Genomic DNA, 13,226 nt, shown 5'->3' with positions numbered 1-13,226 from the left:
CGGAGGGTGCCTGGATTCGCGGCTGCCTCTCCGGAGGGGCCCCAGCCCTTCAGCATTTGGGGGGAGGGAGCGTGATTCGGCACTGGAGCTGCTTCCCCTCGGACTAACCGTGCGTAGCCGTGCAGCTTTAGCAGCAATCCACATCAGTTTTCTCTCTCTGTGCCATTTTGGTTACAAACCAGCAGAAAGAATTCCCCAATGCCATTTCATCACACAGAAATTCGCTAACGTTTAAAGTAAATACAGCCTCTGGTGTCAGTTCGGAGCTATTGTCATCTTTTATTCGTACTCTTTAAGCAAGGAAGGCTGTAAAGGTGGCTATAGCATTTTTTTTTCCCCCTGCAAATTTAATAGCTGTGCGCAGCTTGCTTGAATTTGCAGTATATTTTTCTGAAGTGTATGTTTCATAACGTAAACACGCTCCCCGCAATAGGTAATTTTTAGCACAATCTTGCATGTTCTCTCTGCGACGGGGAGAGTAATTCAGCAGGGAAGCGTGAGCCGTAGCTTGGCAAGAGCTGGGGAAAGCGGTCGTCTGCCTCGCCGCGTGCATCGCCGCGGAAAGGTGCTGAAAGCATTCACACGTGTGCGTGAGCTTGCTAAAATATGTACCGAGAAAGAGGGGAAATAGGTCCCTGCAATTACAGAGGTTGGGTGAAGCGCGTGACAAGCAGACGGAAGAGCTGGCGCCGCGGGTGCCGCGCGGCGGGAGCGGTGGTGTCCCAGCAGACGACGACTGGGGATCTCGCAGAAATTCGCCGTAAAGAGCAGAAGCCTCGTGGCAGCCAGTCCCGGCGATGGCACCGCTGGCGGGCATCTGCCTGGGCTGCGTGACCGGTTGCAAGCTCCTCGCCCTGGCTTCGGTGGGTCTGGGGACACGCGGCGAGGTCGCTGTCGACCTTGGCTGCGCCGATAGCGGTACGAAGCTCTAATCTGGCGCCTCCATCTCTTTTTCCGTTCCCTCTCCTGAGAAACGATAAACCCTTGCACAGAATTGGTGTCTGCTTTGGAAGGGGAAGGCATCGTATGTCGCCAAGGAGCGGCTCCTTCCTTGGCAATGCCCTCCAGCAGCGATGCCTGTATTTTTACACATCCACGATACTGACGTTTTGGGAATAGTTTCTGTGGCTGTTAATTCCACCCACCCCATCTTTTTTTTTCCCCCAAATGGAAACCCATGCTTTTTGCAGCATTGGGTGACACCAAAACTGGTAGCAACAGAATTTGTAGTCTCCCTGCTCAAAGCAATTCTTTTAAACCTAGCTGTGGAGGAAGAATAACATGTGTTAAACGTGAAAGTAAAAATATTAGTCCAAGGCGAGCGTTACCACATCAGTTTGCTGTAGCCTAAGCCTCAGAGAGAGGGGTTGCGCTGTGAGACCCCCTTCCCTTGGTGTCACCTCAGCGAGCTCTGCTCACGTTGGCTGCAGCGCGACGCCTCGCTGGGAAGCAGCTCTCGCTCTTGGTGCGCGGTGAACAGGGGTTTCCGCAGGGCAGAGCTGAACTGCGGCGTGTTGCGGGTGACGGACCCGCGCAGCAGGACAAACTTGAAAACGAGCTTTTTCTAGAATTCTCTTTGTTTGCCACCATTACTTTTTCTGAAGAGCTTTTTGCCATGGGAAAGAGAGTGGAGTTTTGGCCCCGCCGAGCCCGTCGCTGGCCGTGGAGAAGGTGCTGGAGAGGGAATGAGAGCCTCTTGAATGCAGGAGAATCTCGGCGATACTCGACTCGGGGTCACAACGCTGGTAATTACATCTTATCGGCAGAGAAAGCTGCCGTTTCAAAACGTTAGTGGCAAATCTCGGTGGAAGCCAAAATTTTGCCTTGAGGAAGAGGGTCAAGTTAGAAGAACTGCCCCGAGGTGCTCCAGCCTCCGGGGCCTCGGAGGGTTTCCGCTGGGGGTCGTGCGCGGGCGTAAGCAGCAGCAGGCTGCCTGTTCCGCCACCTTCCCTTCGCCCTAAGGTTTTCACAGTGAAAGTCGGCGACAACGTCCCCGTCCCTGTACGCTTCAAGCAGGTGTCGAGGGCTACAGGCTGGTTCTTAGCGTGTGTTGTGTAGGCGTTACTGTCCCTCGCCAGACCCAATCCTTCTCACCACCGGCACGGGACCTCTTCGGCAGCGCTTGCGCGTGCTATTGCGGGCAGCCCGACCTAAAACCGTTATCGTTCTTTTGCCCGTGAAAAGATGTCGTGAAACAAACTCTGTGAAAAGCAATTGCCTTTTCTTGCCAACGCAATTAGAGCGGATTGTCCATTCTTCTCAAAAGTTCAAGTGTGACGACTGTAGCTTTTTAAAACGGTCTCTCAAGGCTCCAAGACCAGATGCGCTGAGCTGCAGCCACTTCTTCCCGCGCAGCCTTGTCAGTTCTCTTCTTCCTTCCTTGAAGCAAATCTGCAGAGAAATTAAATGGCAATTTGATTTCCTCCTTTCTCCTGCTCTGCGAGGTTCCTGTATCTGATCACGACAAAAAGCCTCTCTGGTTCCCACAGTCTTCCAAAAGACGCTTCGTGATGTTTATTTTCAAGGGATGCTCTCTCCACGACGGGTGGATGGAGGGAGTGTAGGAACCGCTCAGTGAAGGGAAGTAACCACAAGGGGACAAAGCTTTTGGAGCCGGTGGATGGCTAGGCGCATGTAAAACCTGCTTAATGTTTGTCTCAGCTTGGGCCGGCTGCTTAACCACCGCGTCCCTTCTGGAAAGCTGAAGGTGCTGGATGAGCTTCGACACTCAAATTGCATTAATTCCGTGGATTGATCGTGGTGTCATTTTTGCCTCAAGCACGCGAACAAATAGTTTGTATATCTGCGTGGGTTGTTTCATTTGGCTCAATTTATTAAGGGGAATTTTGTTCAAGGTTATGAGCTGACGTAGTTCAGGTATCGTGAAAATTACTCTGTCTTGGAAAGCGTTTGTGACAGTACCCCGTACAATGAATCAGCAGCGCCGCGGCTCCCGACAGAGTACCCGTGGCTCGTGTTTCATTAGAAATTGAAGAATCGTGCTCACAAGCACGTGCTTTTCATCTTTCCCTCTCTTCTCCCTGACGCTTCGCTCGATCCTGGTGTGCTACAAGTGGAAAAGGAATTGATTTTAAATGTGACCGCTGCGTGTGAGCCAAGGTCCCTGGGCTGTGTCCGGCTAAGAGGGACTTGTTTGAAGCACCATTTACTCATCTGTGCCTGTCTTGGCACTCCTAAAAGCAAAGACTGCGGCGGTCTAAGGCAGGAGGACGAGTGCAAACGTTAATTGTACAGGTTCCAGCCAAAGCCGTTCCTCGAGCGTCGCATCCCCCCATCTTACCCCCCTCCCAGTCAGTGTAAAACACGGTGTCGTTGTCGACATTGCACAGAGATTGAGTAAATGAGGCCAGAGAGTTGCTTTGGGTAATAAAGGAAACACGGATAGCAGGTTTTTTCCCTTCCCCTTGCATTGCAGATACCCCTGTCAGCTATTATACTTGCTGGTTAATATTGCACGCATATGTTGCGCCAATACAGCAGTTGACCTTGAAGCCCACCTCAGAGGCTGGCTGCTTTCATGCTCCTTTTCCCCTCCCTTGATAGCAATGCCTTACACTCCAGATCAAGGTGATCAAAACTCCAGGTCAGGGCTTGGAGTCTGTCCGTTGCGCGCATCGAACACCGGGGAGAGGATTTTTACTTCGTATTGGCCTTAGCGACAAGAAACCTGGCGCGAGGACAACGCACGGGGGCTTTTATAGCCCGTTCACGTGTAACCGATGAAAATCCATCTGGTGTAATTCTGCTGGGGCTTTCCCCCCTTGGCCCTTCTCGTGGCCTGACCCCCCCCGAAGCGCTGCTGATTGGCAGGTGAGCGAGTGCTGGTTTTCAACGGTAGCTTTCCTTTCCTTCTCTCAACTTGTGCCGTTCCCCGTTGGGTCTGTAAGCTTCGTTCCTTGCCCCTGCCGCCCATCTTTCCTTTTCTGGTACAATATTCCGTAAGGCTGTAAAGGTGTCTACTTCAGTGCTCCTCAAAACACGTGTATATTGCCAGTGATTATTTACCGAGAAACTTCCGGAAACGTTGACCTGAAGACGGGCCTGAAGAGCTCTCACTTCACCTTGCCTTTTTATTTCATTCAGAGTTTGCGGTTGATGCTGTTCACAGGAGTGACGTTTTCGCCTTGGTAGGCGGGAGCGGATGTGACTACGGATACCCCGAGTGGTAACGTGGCCGGTCTGGTGCCTTCGGTTAAGCGAGCGAGTTCGGGTCAGCAGAGCAGGAGGAGCTTTGCAGGCCAGGGCCGGATTAGGCACCCCCTGCTTCGGTGTCGAACGCCGAGGCCGTGAGGCTGGAGATGCCGGCTGTTTGAGACCGCGGGTTCGGCGCGTCCTTAGGTGCACCCTGCCTGTTGATAACCCCGGGCCCTCGGGGAGGAGGAGAGGGGTCCTGACGCCAGCCTGGACTGAGATGCTGGACTTCTAAAGCCGTCACTCAGCGGGCTTAATGTAGCAGCATCCCGGCATGAAAAGCTTCAGTGGCTTGAACTTCAAATAATTTATTTCTAAATTACTTCTACTGTAATTCTTATTAATTCAAATAGGCTTCTAAGCTGATGTAAAATTCAGTAAATGCAAGGAGCAGTTTAATGAATTGAAAATAGGATTGAGTCTTTTAAAGTAGATGTAAAAAAAAATATGCTAGCAATAATTGCTTAGATGGAAATCGAATCTTAATAGCTTTGTTAATGATTTGTAGTGAATATTGCATTTATGAGAGCATATCAAGCTGATCCTTGTGCAAGAATCTTGTTTTGAATGGGTTTGATAAAATTATTCCCCAGAAGCAGTTAGTAACGTGTAATATTTTTGCTTGCACCGCTTTTGCGATATTTGCACGTCATTTACGCTGAAGCCTGGCTGCGGCTGTTACGCATCGGCTCTGCGCTGCTGTGACACCTCCGCGGCTTCTCTTTAGGAGGCGAGTTGCCGCGCGGGCGGTTGATGTGGCTCTTCCCTTGATAAGCCTCTGGGGTGTGCGCGGCCATGGGTGATGGGCTCGGGGACCTGTCCCCAGGCGCAGAAGGGGAGATGCTTGCCTGCACGCCCGGTGCTGCGGGGACACGAGTCCTCAGCGGACTTAAGCAATGCTTAATTCACTAGACCCAGTCTAACTAATGGGTACAATGACATATCGTAATCTTCTAACGGGTAGTCCTGCCCGCAGTTGTCTTTACTCCGCTTTAAACCCCCTGGACTGGGTTTGAAGTCTTCGACCACACAGACAGTAAGCTCCTTTTGATGCGTGACGTGGTTGTATCCCCCACCTTTGGTCGGTGGGTTATATCACGTGACAAACTCACGCATTGCAGCGGTTAGAAATGTTCAGGAACGCTCTGTTGGGGTACTGACAGTGTGGCGGGGACGGCTGGATGCTCGCCTTCGGTTCTGAGGGGTTTGAGCCTGATCAACGTGCAGAAAGCAGGGGAGGAGCCAGGAAACAGTCTGTGACGGGCTCTTTGCACCTCTTGCGACAGGCCTGGGGGGGCTCGTCTGGGGCGGGTGTGATTCTGTTCGATAGCAACTTTTCATGTGGCTGTTCAAAGTTCATCAGGCTGCAGAAACGAAATTCATGCCAAGAGGGCAGAGAAACGTGCCGAGGCTTCAGCTCGGTGCCATCAGGTGCAGAAAGGTGTCTGATGATTTACCAGCCTCTTCCTTTGCAACCGATGCAAACTTTGTGTCAATCGTGTGTTTCCGAGGCACCCCCCGCTTTGCTTCGCCTCCTCGTCCGTGACGCCTGCACGGTTTGGAAGCAGACCGAAGTTGTTACCGGGAGGGACTCCCGCTAGCCGTCCCCTGGCTGGAGCCCCTCGGGTGGCGTCCCCGGTCCTGCCTCGGCTCCGCACTCCTCCAGCTCGCTCTCCGGTCTCGACGAGATTCCTGGTAGTTGGGGAAAAACAGAAACGCAAAGCGCTTCTTTCCAACTCCCATCCTCGGCGCTCCGCAGCCCGTGCTGCGGATTGCTCGGCGTGCGTGTGATGTCATGATTCGCTTCATTAGGAGGAGAGTTTTCCAGGGGATGACCTGTAAGTGATTACAAGGCTCCCACGGCATAATTGCATCGAATTCTTCTTTTCCTGCCTCTGGACGATAATAGCCCCTGCTGATTAGACAAGAGTGAGTAAAAACTGGTTCCTTAAAGTCTGTCTGCTCAAGTCAAAGGATAAATGCTTCTAGAGCGAATTGTTCTTTCAAGGTAATTTAACAAAATTCATCTGTTGAGAGAGGAAGTGAACCTCTGTGGCTTCCATGCGAGTGGCGTGGGACCTGCTCCCCTGAGGCCGGTGCAAAGCATGGAGGGGCTTGTGGCGGCCAGCGAGGTCTTTCCCTCATTCTCTGCCTTTGGTCACGCTTTATAACGCAGCAGAGAGAACATGCCGGGATAAAATGGCTTCTTTGCAATGAAAGTGTGCTCCATAATGAGGCCATACAGCGGTCACGTCGCAAACCATTAGCCATCGAGGAGCCCTTTCTCCTATATTCCCGCTGTAGAGCTCCCTTCCGATTACTCCTCTTTAATTTAGTTGTGGCCAGTACGGTTCGGGGCGGGGGGGAAGATGCGTATTTGTATCCCCTGCCATTGCTGTTTTGAGCCCTTGTCGTGCGGGCGATTGTGTCTCTGCAGTGAAATTAATATCAGTCCTAGCGAAAACCAAATGTGGCTGTGCAAGGTACCTTTGCTTAGTTCTGGCTGGGGCGTAAAACGGCGAGGGTCCCGTTTCTGTCTAACCCCAGCTGGCTGGAGGACCCAGGGGGAAAGGCTCGCCGGCTGGCATTCCTCCGTTGCCGGCCCAAGGTCCCCGCTGCGGGGCGGACCGGTCCTTGCTCCGTTGGGCCGGCCAGTTGAACGGTCAAGGTCCTTCTGGCAGAGTGGCCCAGGGGCTGGGCGCGGTTCGCGAGGGCGCTGAGCTTGTCTTTCACAGGTGAAACTTGCTGGTGTCGTTTCTGATTTTGCCCTTTTGCCTTTGCTCCCTCTCTAAGGTGACGGTCAGAATTTGGTTACCGAAGATGTCACGGTGGTGGAGGGAGACGTCGCCACCATCAGCTGCCGAGTCAAGAACAGCGACGACTCGGTGATTCAGCTCCTGAATCCCAACAGACAAACGATTTACTTCAGAGATTTCAGACGTAAGTTTTGTCTTTCCTTGCCCAAGATCCGCCTTGCCCGCGCCTCGCTCGCGCTTGGGAGAAAGCATTTGCAGAGATCTCTTCTTTTACCCTAACGCTAGACACTTACAGTTTAGCCAATTCTTTAGAGGGTAGATGAGACAGGCAATCATAATCTTTCTCCTTAATTGAAACCTTGATGGTCCCCTTTAAAAGTCAGCCCGTCCTACTTTGCAATAGGAATTGATTGTAGTAATTCAGGGTGAATTGCAATTGAGTGCCAAATATTTAGCTGACACAAACAAATGGAATAGGGCAACGCCGAGACGGTGCAGCGTTCTCAGAGGTAATCTCTTTGGTTCGAAGACTACAAATTTCAAGACCATCTGTGCTGCTTTATAACCAGAAGAACATCTCCCGTCATTGCCATGTCCGGCAAAGGAGTCCGGCTTTGTTTCCTGCCGTGCCCGTGCCACAGAGCACGGTAGCTGCAGGGAAACGCGTTGAACCGCCTGCACCAACGGCGCTGCGGGGCCGGGGCGCGGTGGCACGCGGTGCCCGGCGCTGAGGAGTCGCAAGCCGCGTTCTCTTCCGCGGCGCGGCGCTGCGCGACCCGACGACGTACGCGCGCGGGGGTGGCTCGCTCCTCTCGCGCCGCTGTTCGAGGCCCCCGTGTTCGGCTGGCCAGATTTGAACCGCTGGGTTTCCAAATTCCTAAGAGCATTCGCACAGCCGTCACTGGTCAGGAAACAAATTTTAAACGATGTTTTCCCCAATTCTTTTATCTTTCATGCTGTCCTTAGTCCACTGACTGCGTACAGTCAGCAACAGGTGCAGATTTGCACAATAAGTGATTTACCTAGGTGTCCCTGAGCCATCTGATAATGAAACGGTGTCCAAAGATTCGATGCTGTGCCTGGTTATTTGCCTCTGCTGGTTCTTTCTAATGATCTCAGAACAGAAATATGTTGTAGGCCCAGCGTAAAGGTAAGAAGCAGGATGGAAGCTGCAGTCAGGAGCCCGGGGGGTGCTTGTCTAGATGCTACTGCCGTTTTTGCAGACCTTTGGCTTTGTTGTGCAGAGAGAGGGGTCGCGGCCTCTCTCATCTCACTAAGGGTGTGCTTGCCCCGCAGCGCTGAAGGACAGCAGGTTCCAGCTGGTGAACTTCTCCAACAGCGAGCTCCGAGTGTCCCTGACAAACGTCTCCATTTCTGATGAAGGGAAGTACTTCTGCCAGCTCTACACTGATCCCCCCCAGGAAATTTATACCACAATTACAGTGCTTGGTAAGGACCGAACAGGTGCTCGTGGTGACCTTTGTAATCCCCGGGGGCACGGGGTGGGTGGGAGGGGGCTCCGCGCGGCGTTCGGAGAGCTCCGGCTGCCCAGCGAGAACCGCAGCTCTCCAGTGACGGCACGCAGCAAGGGTTCGAAGGCTGAGCACTCTCCCACCGGAGGCCAGCCCAGCTCTTCAATAGCTCAACGCGACTCAGGACTCGAATGTGCAGACACAAGATGTTCAAGGGCTGCCAGCAAACATCAAGCGGGTTGCCCGGTGGCACGCCGTAGCCCTTGCATCGCCTTGCTGTCCTGCAAGGCATCCCTGGTTGCCCCCCAAGGCTTTCTTTGTGGGTTACGCTGTATTTAGTGTGATTCTTGGGTCTTCCCCTTTCGGTTCCCAAGTGATTTTTGGCTTCAAAGAATAAGCAGAGGTGTAAGCGTGAGGTGTTCCCCACTTCCAAGCCCCTCTTTTACTTGGGCAGTCGCTGGGAACGGCTGCGAGGTTTTGCTGCCCTTTATGGCGAGGGGTTTTAATACCAGCCTTGGTTCGCAGCCAGCCTGCAAGGCTTAGTTGGCTGTGCTGTCGCTGCTCCGTCCGGGTATCCGAGCGAGTCGTTTGCCTTTCTGGGCAGGTCTGGAGCTGCTAACGTCCTGGAAGGAACATCTGTCCAGGCCAAGGCTCGGCAGAACGGCACGAGCTGTGCCAGGCTAGCCCTCCTCTGCCTCGTATCTGTCGTCTTCAGGGCGAGAGAAGGCCCGTTTCATAGGAAGGAGGGAAGATCAGCTGCAGTGGTTGCGTCTCATTCGGTGAAGTGAGCAAGAAGTCAGCCAGAAAGCAAAAGCTGTAGGAAATGCCTTTCAATAATTATCTGAAACGCAGAGGGAAAATAAATCCGCGTGAATGCTTCGTAGCATGGTAGAACCGTTCAGTTTATGAATTTTGTGTTTTCAATAATCAGACTGCTCGGACCACATGCCGACCCATTTCTTCCGAAACCTGGGGATGTGGGAGATCACATTTTAATGACGAATGACAGGGTCTTTGCCCACCGATGATATTCCTTAAGGGCGAATATTACTAACGGCATCGCTGGTGACCCTCCTGCCGTCGTGAAGATGCGTACATTTTTCCGTGTTTGCCAGTTGACTTTATATTCAGTGTAATCTTGAGTTCAACTGCTGGAAAGCAATGGCTTCCCATTAATATTAGCAAAAATTTGTTGCACGCGTGGAAGAATGTAAGATCTCTCGTTTGCTTGGGAGCGGCTGTTTGCGGAGCTGCAGTCAGCGCTGCCCTCGCCCCCCGCTGGAAGAGGGTCGCGCACAGCCCTGCCTAGCTCTCCCCTGGCCTTCGGGCTTCGCGGGACTGCGGTGCACCCGCAGCCGCCAGACCGATGCGGGTACCTGCGGCAGCAGCTCGTGCCATTAGAACTGCTTCTACAGATTAGCAGCGGCTTTTAAGGCTATTAATAAGAGAACCTGAATCGCAGAGGGTGACTTAATGTTAGACCTCACTCACTGATTAGTTTAAATCTTCCTCCTTTCATTTAATGAGATTTGGTCCTTAGGTTCTTTACGTTGTTTAAATAACATTTATAAGCAGTTCTACCACAGCTAGAACGTTTATCAACATCTTCGAAGTTTTAGTGTGCTTCCCGGTGCTCGCAGGAATAGGAAGCTCTCTTCCAGCTCTTCTCTCCGATCGCGCACACGCAAAAGTCGTCTGCGGGATTTCCTTTCGCTGCTAGCGATGCGAGGAAGGTGTTTGCAGTAAGAGCGCTTACTTTGTTCACCTGCGAGCCAGCACTGCCTGTCTTTCCAGTCGGAGAGACAAAATGCAGCTTTCGGGTTTGTTTTTGTTTTTTTTTAAAAGGTGAATCGTGCTTCAGACTTCAGGGGAAAGTCTCTTCTCTTGCCTCAAACTTCAGTTCTTTAGGAGAAGGATTTGCAGCGTGGCCAGCGTGTGCCTGCCTTCCCCCGACACCCGTAAGGCAGCGGCGGGTGTGTTCTCTTCTCCTTCGGCTCGTACTCAGGCCAAGCCGTAGTTCACCGAGCAGGCAGCGAAGATGGATGTTTATTACTAGAAGGCTAAGGAGGGGACGGTTTATCTTAGCTGGCGTTTGTACGGAGAGAGATCGGGTACCGTGACACGTCTTCCCCGTTATTGACTCCCTAATTAGGAGAAGGAGAGAGCCGGGGCGGGGAGCGGCTCTCAGTGTCGGTGTACGGCCGGGGCTCCTCGGAATGCACTCCCCACCAAAGGTGTCGCGGCCTTCGCCTGGGCTTCCGTGTATCTCAAGTTCCCCCAAAGAGTAGTTTGGCCGATCCGCTTCTAATGAGAGCGGGGCCGAGTCTCGAGGCATCCTCCTTTGTAGTCGGTGTTCGGAGGGAGCTTCGCGCTTGCTTTCTCCCGCTTCCACGGCGTGCTTCCCCCCGCTCTCCCGCGTGCTTCGGTGTCTTCTGTGACACGATACGTAGATTTATTCGTGCTTAATTGGGACATGTGAAAATCTCAAATACGTAGCCCGTTCTGCTCTTCTTAGAGAAAAGCCACAAGCGACTAATTAGTCCATTTGATCATCTGGGTGGTATTTACACATATTTGTTCTTCATTAGCTCAACAACGTGTTAGTCACATTTGAACTATGCAGTCGCTGAATCATATTGATCAGAGCAAAGTTGAGTTTCCTTTGCAAGTTCTGGGGTTCTTCGGAAAGTGCAGCTTGGTTTTACCTCACTGGCTACCGGCGCTTCCGTGGGGCAGGTTCCTCCCTCTGTGTCGCGGTTTTTACGCCCGCGCGTCGCGTCTCTGGGTCGTGCCGCGGTGGTGGCGATCCCGCTGAAGTTCTAGCCTCTTCCTGAACGTTACCGGGTTGTTTTGCCTTGAGCGTAGAGTCTTCTAGCGTTGTGTTTGGTAAGCGGGTGCCTGCCGGGGGAAGGGCAGCTCGTCACCCCACGAGGCGAGAGCCTGTCCCCGGATGCGGAGCTGACGCTCTCCCCTCCGGGGTGGTTTCATATTCGGTTTGTGGTGGTTTGCTGGGGGCAGAGTGTTGTTTCAAAGGCGACGGCATTCCGCGCTGGGCTTGCGCTTTCTGAGCGTCTTAAATGAGCTTGATGTGCGCTGGCCTGCCTCCACTCCTCACGGCCCAGGCTTGAAGCTGAACAGCAGGAGAGAAAAATTGCCTTGCGAGGTTAGAGGCACGGTAAGTAATGCGCTTCCAAATGTCAGCTTTTGTGTTTCCTCTCCTTGTCAGAGGGAGGCAAGGAACGTGCATAGAGTCAAGCTGTAATTTTAAATAGCAATGTACACAACCGAGTAGCGCAGAGGGCGAAAGCTCTTCCCTGGAACGGTGCCTGCCTGCGAGAGAGAACAGAAAGTCACAAATTTGATAAGCAACAATTTGCAAAACTACGCTGATTATTAGGTGGAAAGCGCTTACTCTGATTACTGTGAAACCGCCTATCAAAGGATTTGATCGATTGAAAGATCAAACGAATGCTGGCGCTCGTTTCCTCTGGTAGATGTCACGGGTTTTCCTGAAGGTTTCGCCTGGCGTTAGTGATCGAAAGATGTTTTTTTCACCAAGCGTGCATTGTGTTGTTTTTTTCGTTGTAGTCCCGCCGCGCAATCTGGTAATCGATATCCAGAAAGAAGTCGCCGTGGAGGGAGAAGAGATCGAGCTGAACTGCACTGCCATGGCCAGCAGACCAGCCACCACCATCAGATGGTTCAAAGGAAACAAGGAGCTAACCGGTAGATGTATCCTCTCAGCCACTCGCGTGTTTTTGGGGGGATAGCTGGGACGATTTATGTAACGCTGGGTATTTGTTCTCTGCTGCCGGTTCGGCGGAGGGAGGGGGAGACAAAAAAAAAAAGTAGAGCGAGCTGCCTGAAACGCCAGCTCAGGAACAAAAGAGTATGTGGGCAGACAGGCTGTGCTCGAACACGGAAGGGCTGAGCTCCATTTTGTCCTCTGCCTGCCAGGCTCGAGCGCAGGGTCCTGGCATCTGTAAGTGCAGGTGACCTTGAGGAGCCCCAGAGCTGTGCGCTGAATTTATTTCTGCCGTGGTTTCTGTAGCTTTCCGCCCTGTTTTCAGGACAAGTAGGATCATCTGCGCCTTGGGCTGTAAAGAATTTCGGCTCACCGCCACGTCTAGCTCTCTTGTTTGTAGAGCATTTCCTCTGTGTTCGGTTGAATATTCATACAAGATGGGTTTCTCCTACTCCCCGAAGTCTGGTTGCTCCTGGTATTTGCACATTCCAGTCACCGGCTCTGATCGCATGTGACGTGCTGTTAGTTTAAGTCTGCATGTAGATGTGAGCTAGGTTGACAACACCTTTGTGCTTCACCCAGCCCAAGACGCTGAAGGGCTCTCTGCAGAAGTCCACACTCGTTACTTCAAATCCAGCCCCCTACAAGGGCGAGAGAAAATCCTCCCCAAGTCCCGACACCTCCGAGCGTCCGAGCAGGGCACACGGGAGTGCGCCGATCGAGGTGGAACGCAAACCCGCTGCCACGCCAAGTGGTGCCCCACTGATTCGCGGCATCGGGGCGGTGCAGGGATCTTCCAGTGGTCCCCTTTGCTTTCCTTCCCCGTTCCGGCAGGCAGCAGTGCAGTGGTATCTGACCCTTTGTGCTCGACCTGCCCGGCTTCTTGGTCGAGATCTCTTGCGCTGGCAGTTGCATCCCAGCTTTCCTGTCTCCTGGGAGGCTGTTGGGCCGAGAGGTAGCTTCTTGCAGTCCCAGCTCACCCTGCTGATTCCTTGCATGCTTGGGGTTTTTTTTAAAGAGAAGTAGGGAAACGGGTCGCGG

General features: G+C 52.8%; 1 protein-coding gene across 6 annotated transcripts in view; it reads left to right on the top strand.

The window, feature by feature from the left end:
• The window catches only part of CADM1 (cell adhesion molecule 1), a 161,476-nt gene that overhangs the window by 100,019 nt on the left and 48,231 nt on the right, over nucleotides 1-13,226 (top strand). For all 6 annotated transcript variants that reach the window (XM_075116469.1, XM_075116468.1, XM_075116466.1 and 3 more), the window contains exons 2-4: nucleotides 7,006-7,152; nucleotides 8,265-8,417; nucleotides 12,029-12,166. In XM_075116469.1, the coding sequence (XP_074972570.1) occupies nucleotides 7,006-7,152; nucleotides 8,265-8,417; nucleotides 12,029-12,166 (438 nt within the window). The remainder of the gene's footprint in view (nucleotides 1-7,005; nucleotides 7,153-8,264; nucleotides 8,418-12,028; nucleotides 12,167-13,226) is intronic.

This window comes from Phalacrocorax aristotelis, chromosome 22, assembly GCF_949628215.1.
Source record: "Phalacrocorax aristotelis chromosome 22, bGulAri2.1, whole genome shotgun sequence".
Taxonomy (NCBI): domain Eukaryota; kingdom Metazoa; phylum Chordata; class Aves; order Suliformes; family Phalacrocoracidae; genus Phalacrocorax; species Phalacrocorax aristotelis.
This window is presented reverse-complemented; position numbering and strand designations above follow the sequence as displayed.